The sequence below is a fragment of the Plasmodium vivax genome, chromosome 14, assembly GCF_000002415.2.
Source record: "Plasmodium vivax chromosome 14, whole genome shotgun sequence".
NCBI lineage: Eukaryota > Apicomplexa > Aconoidasida > Haemosporida > Plasmodiidae > Plasmodium > Plasmodium vivax.
Window position 1 is genome coordinate 2,158,749 of NC_009919.1, and position 7,559 is coordinate 2,166,307.

General features: G+C 44.2%; 1 protein-coding gene across 1 annotated transcript, besides 16 other annotated features; it reads right to left on the reverse strand.

The window, feature by feature from the left end:
- The first annotated feature begins 269 nt into the window (after positions 1 to 269).
- Positions 270 to 304: a microsatellite.
- Positions 305 to 332: a microsatellite.
- Positions 333 to 362: 30 nt separating this feature from the next.
- Positions 363 to 389: a microsatellite.
- PVX_100530 (hypothetical protein) lies at positions 389 to 1,579 on the reverse strand. Its single transcript, XM_001613803.1, has 2 exons — positions 1,027 to 1,579; positions 389 to 708 (listed from the first exon to the last, which is right to left on the reverse strand). The coding sequence occupies exons 1-2, from the start codon at positions 1,161 to 1,163 to the stop codon at positions 639 to 641; spliced, it is 207 nt and encodes a 68-aa protein (XP_001613853.1). The 5' UTR covers positions 1,164 to 1,579; the 3' UTR covers positions 389 to 638.
- Positions 1,404 to 1,424: a microsatellite.
- Positions 1,580 to 2,371: 792 nt separating the features above from the next.
- Positions 2,372 to 2,477: a microsatellite.
- A 57-nt stretch (positions 2,478 to 2,534) lies between these two features.
- Positions 2,535 to 2,584: a microsatellite.
- An 816-nt stretch (positions 2,585 to 3,400) lies between these two features.
- Positions 3,401 to 3,433: a microsatellite.
- A 525-nt stretch (positions 3,434 to 3,958) lies between these two features.
- Positions 3,959 to 3,992: a microsatellite.
- Positions 3,993 to 4,455: 463 nt separating this feature from the next.
- Positions 4,456 to 4,478: a microsatellite.
- A 79-nt stretch (positions 4,479 to 4,557) lies between these two features.
- Positions 4,558 to 4,584: a microsatellite.
- Positions 4,585 to 5,371: 787 nt separating this feature from the next.
- Positions 5,372 to 5,396: a microsatellite.
- Positions 5,397 to 5,848: 452 nt separating this feature from the next.
- Positions 5,849 to 5,877: a microsatellite.
- A 204-nt stretch (positions 5,878 to 6,081) lies between these two features.
- Positions 6,082 to 6,168: a microsatellite.
- Positions 6,169 to 6,497: 329 nt separating this feature from the next.
- Positions 6,498 to 6,528: a microsatellite.
- A 366-nt stretch (positions 6,529 to 6,894) lies between these two features.
- Positions 6,895 to 6,958: a microsatellite.
- A 229-nt stretch (positions 6,959 to 7,187) lies between these two features.
- Positions 7,188 to 7,238: a microsatellite.
- Positions 7,239 to 7,559: the final 321 nt, after the last annotated feature.

Genomic DNA, 7,559 nt, shown 5'->3' on the forward strand with positions numbered 1-7,559 from the left:
CACGTGCCCCTATTCACATGCAAGCCGCACGTACATTTGTGCGTTTTTTTTTGTTCCTTTTAAAGCTTCATATAAACAAACCTGCGCGCAGAAAAGTGAAAACGAATATCTTCACATACGCGTTTATCTTGGCCGAACTGCACGCAAGTAGAAGCTCCTTCAACTTTAACTGCGCAATGAGCCAGCAATTTTTTCCAAAGGGCCCTGGGAAAATATACAAACTCGAGAGAGCAGCACATGCGCGCTGTGCATGTACATCATACGTACGTATGTATATATATATATACATATACATATATGTATTTTTTTTTTTTTTTTTTTTTTTTTTTTTAACTAGCCAAATTGCGCAAACATGTGTGCATTTTTTTTTTTTTTTTTTTTTTTTTTTCCTTCCCCTTTTCACGTCCAAAGTTCGCACAAACGTAATTACGTGTAAAGCACAAATGTGGATTCATTTTTAAAAACCATTCGTGATAAACCACCAATCTGATTTAATTACACTTTAAAAAGTGTAACATCATGTAGGGGGTGTGTGTCTGCGTGGGGTCATGCCGCTTCGTTCTGTCTCCCCCCCATTGGAGCATTGGAGATATGTATCTGCCCAGATTTCCCCCCGCATTGTACACTGAACAGTCTTCTTAGTAGGAGCCCATCCACCTGTAGTAGTAGCCTCTAAAATGCCGTCTGTTCTTGTACTGCTTTTTGGTCCTGCAAGTATGTGTGTGTGTGGGGAGGGGTCAACGGAAAGGCAATCGGATGAATGTGCACAAAGGAGAAGCACAGCTGGGGTTGTAAAGCAGCCGTCTTGAATTGTTATCCCCAAATGGCAGCCGCTGGCTAGAGCTTAACAAATCTGTGTATGTGCCGCATGGGGGTGATGCTCTACCCAGGGGACTCTCCCACTCTGCACGCGCGGATGTATGCTCATGGGTAAACTCAAACGAATGCGCACATGCGCAATTACGCACACTGCGAAGGGGCAACGTGCCGCCTCATCTACAATGCGTTTACAATTAAGCTTCGAACCTACACCGATCCACCCGTTGCGTTTGTTTACGTGGGCGCAGGAAGTGAAATGGGGTGCACAGCAGGGGTATGAACCGCTTGCGCCAGTTTATCCCAATTAGGGGGAAGATCCCCGTGTTCAAATTTAGTAGCAGCATGGTGAGGAATACAAAAATGCTTTACGTGTAGGTACATAAATGTGTATGCATAAGTGGATGTGCTTTTAGGCGATAAACTATACGTATGTTTTTTTTTTTAAAAAAAGGCCCCCAAAATGTTGGAGTTATTCCAATGCAGAAGCGGTTCGAATGAGTGGGCACCTTATGTGTGCACGGAATTCCTTCGCAAGGCCCCTCCAATGTTCCTTTTGCCGTTTTGCTGCTTTGTAGCTTTGCTGTTTTTTTTTTTTTTTTTTTTTCCTTCCCCACTAAAGCGTTTTCCAATTTTTCAACCGCTCTACCCCACCCGCCTCGCGCAATCGTGAGAGTGAATTATAGCTCATTAAAAAGGCCTATCAAGTGGATAGCGAGCAAATCTACGTGAGCGTCGCGGGGTAAATTCCGTAACAGGTTCGTTAATTATTCGCGTGCAAGTGGCCATGTACCCGTTTGCATTTTTTTTTTTTTTTTTCCCTACGTGCGACGCCGCCGCAGTGCGAGGCACCACTTCGTCCCAGCAGAGGGAGTTTTTATGCCCGACAACGTTGACACAGTTATCCAAGTGAGAGGTGTGCGGCGTTGAGGCAGCTCCGCCGCGTTTTGTTTGTTCCGTTTGTTTCGTTTGCCCCTTCGCGTCCGCCCTGCCTGATTTTTTTAAGTGAGGCAAAGAGGCGCAGCGCGGATTAATGCGCCATGCGAAATGTACACCAAACTGTGTGGAAAAAAAAAAAGGCGCCCTTTCCCCCCCAAATGTAGATCGCCAACTGTATTTGCCAATCGCGCATGCAGATAAAAAGCTCATTTTGTGAGGAACCTCAAGTTGTGTTTTATTCCCCGATGCGGTGACATCATATGGCCTTTTTTTTTTTTCGACATTTATATTTTCCCCTGGGTGTACATGTTCATTTTTGTTTTTCTTTTTTTTTATCACATCGTAGTAATACGGATGGTGAACTGCAGCGGAAGGGGGGCCACACAACTGTGTGATTACTTTTTTTTTTTTTTTGGAGGTTCTCCCTTTAGTTAAATACACCTCTACCGCAACGACGTCGTCCGCTGGGACGGGGAAAGACACGCATTACCTCATTTCATTTTGCTACAACACATTCTGAATGCGGAGTCCCTTTTTAACATTGCATACAGAGAAGGGGCAATATGCTTTTACTTCCCACCCACCCCTGATGTGTTAACGTCCATACGATTTTGCTAAACTGTGCATAGGGATGCCCTGCGAAAAGACCTTTGCGCGAATGGCTTTCTTTTTAACTTGAAACGGAGGGGATATCATAATGAGGTAGATTAAAGGGGGTGAGAGGGGCAAACAACATGAGGACTTGTTTACACATCGTCTGACGTGCGATGAGAGTTGAGAGATGCCTCCACGTACGTATCCCCTTTCGATGTATGCGCGAAGGTGAAAGCAATACGAACATGCCGCCAACAGGGAAGGCGCTGTTTTGACTGTGCTCATGTGCAGGCATATTTCCCCAGCAAATGAATCCTTCATCAGATTTGGCAAGAGGGACAAAGAAAAGGAACGCTCTGCAGGCTGTGCCATTTGGTTTATAACGCAGGGTTATGCCTGTTCCCCAGGGAGGGAGACACAAATGGAGCATCAATCCAGTTAAAGAAAAAAAAAAAAAAAGGGGAAAAAATGAAAAGCATACATTTCCCCTCTTCAGAACACACCGCACGTCCCTCCTATGCCATTCGCTTGTGGCACAAGCTGCACACACACCTTTTCTGGCCACTTTTCTTCCTCACCCATTTGTGGCCGTCTTCGCTCATTTGGTCATTTTCCCCCTTTGTTTGCCCCTTTTTTTGGCCTTTTTTTTTTTTTTTTTTTCATGTAGCTACTTCGAGGAGGTCACTTCGAATTAAATGCTTCCCCTTTTAAGAAAATGAGCTCCATATTTTTACGTTTAAAGAAAAAAAAAAAAAAAGGCCAAAAAAAGGTGATGAACAGCTCAGACTGCCAGTGTGTCATTTGCGTCAACTGTTCGCAATTTTCACGTCATTTTAAAAGATAAAAATTGGGGAGCATTCTTCCAGGGGATTGCTTCCCCCGCTTGGGAAACGTACGTGTAGTGCCCTCTGCATTTGCGCTGCTAACCTGGTTGGCGTATTTTTATTTACGAATTTCTTTTACGCAGCTTTGCGTCAACCATTTGGGTGTTAAAAAAAATACCCATTTTGTAATTTAAAATTTAAAATTTTAAATTTAAAATATAAAAGCTTTTTTTTTTTTTTTTTTTTTTTTGTCTTTTTTGGCTTTCTCATTAAATCCATCCTTTCGTTCACTGCTTAACGTCGCGGGAAGGGCGAACGATGGATGATCCCGCTTACCGGCACCTCATGCGCTTTCCCCTATAGCGTATGCGCCTATGTGGCTTGTGTGTGCATATGGCCCCTTCGGGGTTCTCTGGTGTAGTGGCAAAAATGGCCCTTCACTTAACATTGTTAATTTATGTAAGCGTCGTTTTTGCGTTGCCATGAGGGCAGATGTGCACATGATGATTACACATGCGTATGCGCATATGTGTGCATCTTTCCACTCGTCCCTTCGTTCTTCCTAGTGTATGCATATATACACATGCATACATACACATATATATTTTTTTTTTCTCCTTTGTTTTGCCCCCCTTTTATTTTATTATGTTTTATTTTTTCCCTCTTGTGAAGTAAAATTTGTTTGTTTTTCCCCGCGTGCTACGCACACCCATAATTAAATCCAAATTTGTTAACAAACTTCCGACATGCGGCATGCGTTGTGCACCTCACTTGGTGTGTTTGCAACAAACCCGTCGAACGCCCATCGTGGGAGTGTGGCCTCTTTTAACGATCACGCAAATGGCGCGGAAAAAAAAAAAAAAAAGAAAGAAATTTCTATAAATTCGTTTACGCGTGTGCGTGTATACACATTCGTTGCTACTACATTTGTGCATACACACTTCGTTCTGTCGTTGTTCCATCGTGCTGCCCCCTTACCCCAAGCAAACTTCATCACACAGTCATGCATCCATTTTTTTTTGTTTAACACTGTTCATACGTTGTTTTAAGCATGACGGGGGATGCAACCTGGGGGAAAAGAAAACGTAAAAACTGAGCGATCGCGCTGATTAAAAAAACACCAATCGAACGGAAATGGCCTGGGTGTACCGACGGAGGTAAACCTCCCAAATCGAACGAACAGAACTACAAATCGAGCGATTGAATTTTGACGAACGAGTGAGCGAACAACTCTTCGTCCCTTGCCTGGAAGGTGAATTTTTTTTTTTTTTTTTTTACGTTACTTTATTTACTATTGCTACGTTTGTTTTGTTTCATTTGTTGCCATTCCACATGGGGGGGAAAAAAAAAATGCGAAAATCGCGCGAAATTGTGAGAAATGAATTTTTTTTTTTTTTTTTTTTTTTTCTTCCCCCCCCCTTCCCTTTCAGTGGCGAATTCCCGAGCACAACATGTCGTAGCAGAGGCTAGGGGTTCCTCCTAAAGGGGATGCCGCGTGCGCGATAGCGGTAGGTACACGTATGTGCCACGCAACGCACGCATGTGTACATTCCCTGCTGCGTGGAAAATACCTTTTTTTTTGCGTCCACAGCAAGTGTATGTTTGAGCGTATTACATTTCGCATTCGCAAGCGTCACGAGATGGTTTGCGTGATAAAGGTCATCACCCCAGGTGTGCATGTAAAAACAATTCGCCATGCACATCCTGATCGCGCGGAAAGTCGTGACCAGCCTTTCTCTCTCTCCATCAAAATTGCATGTTGTGCGTGTTTGTACGACGGCTACAATAATGCATCACCTGTTACGTGTCACGTGTGACGTGCCGCCTGGCGTACCCTCCGGACGTACACGCTCGCGCGTATGCACGTGTGTGATGAATCTGCGTGCTGCAAAGGAAAGCATCCGAATGGGTGAAGAAAAAAATAAAAATAAAGTCAAGAAAAACAAATCAAACTGAGCTGACCGAACTGACGAATTGACGTGAATTTTATGCCACGCGAAGCTACATGTGAGCTACACGTAAGCTACACAGTTTTGCATCACTGCGCGCTATGCATGCTGTGATGTGTCGCGCTGCGTTGCGAAGAACAAACACCTTTTGTCGCAAAAAAAAAAAACAAAATAAGCGCGTGATTTAGCCATGTTATTTACACTGCATCGCGTCCGTGGAACGTATCGTCTCATGCGAACCGATCTGCTTTTTTTTTTTTTTTTTTTTTTTTTGTCGTGCCTTCTGCGCTCCTCTGAAGGCTGCAACCTTTTGGCCGACTACATATAGACCATTTTATACACGAGAGAGCGCTCCGTCCGTAAAATGCGCCTACTGTGAGTGGCATGCGCATGGGGGGTGCGTGCATACGGCGCTAACTTGCTTGCACAGTCTCGCACAGTCTCGCGCAGGGTGCGTACGCATACGGCTGGGGCGCACTCTGGCTGAGTGTATGGCTGTTGGGAACTCCAGCAGTTTCCTTGCTCGCAATCCGCATGTTCGTATGCCCATACGCGAATACACCCGTATGCTTATGGCGCGCTTCCCCCCTCCATGGCATAGAACCTTCGGCAAAGCCCTCCTCGCGCAGTACCTTCCCCCCACCACGCTGGCATACCCATATGGAATGCATGTAAATGGGAAGCAAACATATGCATTTGGCCACTCAAGGGGGATGCAACTGGAATAAAAATTTTATGTACATGCATAATTTTGCATTATACGCACGTATGCTTACGCTTCTGCTTTTTGTTTTTCACCCCGCTGTGACCACTTGCGTAGGAAGAACTGACTCTCTTGTGACCATCGGCGCTCCGAATTTGGTGAAAAGGAGAAAACGCGAGGGTTACGCACATGCGCAAGAAGAAGTGGCGGGGGCATCTGTTGTATGCGTTTGCCAAAGGGTTAGGCCGATGGTGCATACGTATACGTATACATTTACATGTACATACATATGCGTATACATTTACATGTACATACATATGCGTATACATTTACATGTACATAATCCACCCCCGCGCATACCCCCCTGCGCGAAGATGCGAGTCGGGGGAAATTTTCTCTCCAGCTGAAACGAGAAAACGCGGGATTCGCGGCGAAGCCACGTGCATTCATCCCACAAGCGCCTACGCAAATATAAAGGCAAATTTGCACAAATATAAGCATGCGCATTTATGCGCGTTCAAATGCATATACATTTATGCGTATTAATATGCATAACCATTTATGCGCCTCCACTTGCAAAGGCTTGCGCGGGCAACCCGGTCAGGTCAGTTGCTTTCTCCCCTTTTGCAATTGCCGAGCTAGTTTGCTCTCCGGCACCCCCCCGACGTGAGAAAAAAAAAAAAAAAAAAAAAAAAAAAAAAATCCTCCGTTTATTATCCCCCTACTACATTATTATACATATTTTTGTAAAAACACGGCTAATTTTCCCGAGAGCTGCATTGCAATTCGCAGCAGTTGGATTAGCTGCTCTCACTCTGGTCGCGATAGGAAAGCTACGGAGTAAAAGGAAAAACAAAAATAAAAGGGGCACTTCCTCTCCATTTTAAGAGTGGCCCTCCCCGACCTGTTTACGCAAAAGGGATAAGCCGGCACGCGACAAATGTGCGTAATCGTGTAAGCATACGTTGTTCATATGTTCATATGCTGGTGCTGAGGTAGCAGTAAATACATGCAGCCTGGTCCCCACGGCGCTTTTCTCCCTCTGCACATGTGAGGTGCATGCAAATAATATATATATAATAATATATATATAACATATATGTATGTATATGAATTTACATATACATATGTACGCGCTATACGCGTATGGGGTTGCGCATGCCTAGCCGCAAACCGGCGCGCCGACACCTACGCGTGCGTGGGTGTGTAGGTAGCAGGCCCCGGCTTACCGCTGGGGGGTGAATGGCATAAAGCACATGCAAAGCAACGCAGCGCGGGGCACCTCAAAGTATAGCATATATATTTAAAATATTTTATTTGTATGTATATCCTTACGTGCGCAGTTTACACGACGCGTATTGAAAAAAAAAAAAAAAAATAAAAAAAAAAAATAAATAAAATAAAAAAAGAAACCCCATAGCGACAAGTAGCAAAATAAGTGTAGTGGTAGCGCTACTATATATTCCCATCCCTAATGTGTAATTTTTATTTTTTTTTATACTTTGTGCTGAGTTGCGCGTAAAAATAAATTACCGGTTTGATTGCATCCTGTGAGAAAACCGCGTGCTTGTAAATTTTTTTTTTTTTTTTTTTCTCCCTCTTTGTACCTGTTTTCACATTTCGAATTGACTGAACTGGGAAGTTAACATTTGCTATGTTACGCCATGTTACGTTGCGGTATGCAATCGCGAGCCTGCCGAGGATCCGCGATGCAAGAAATCATCACCCCGTTAT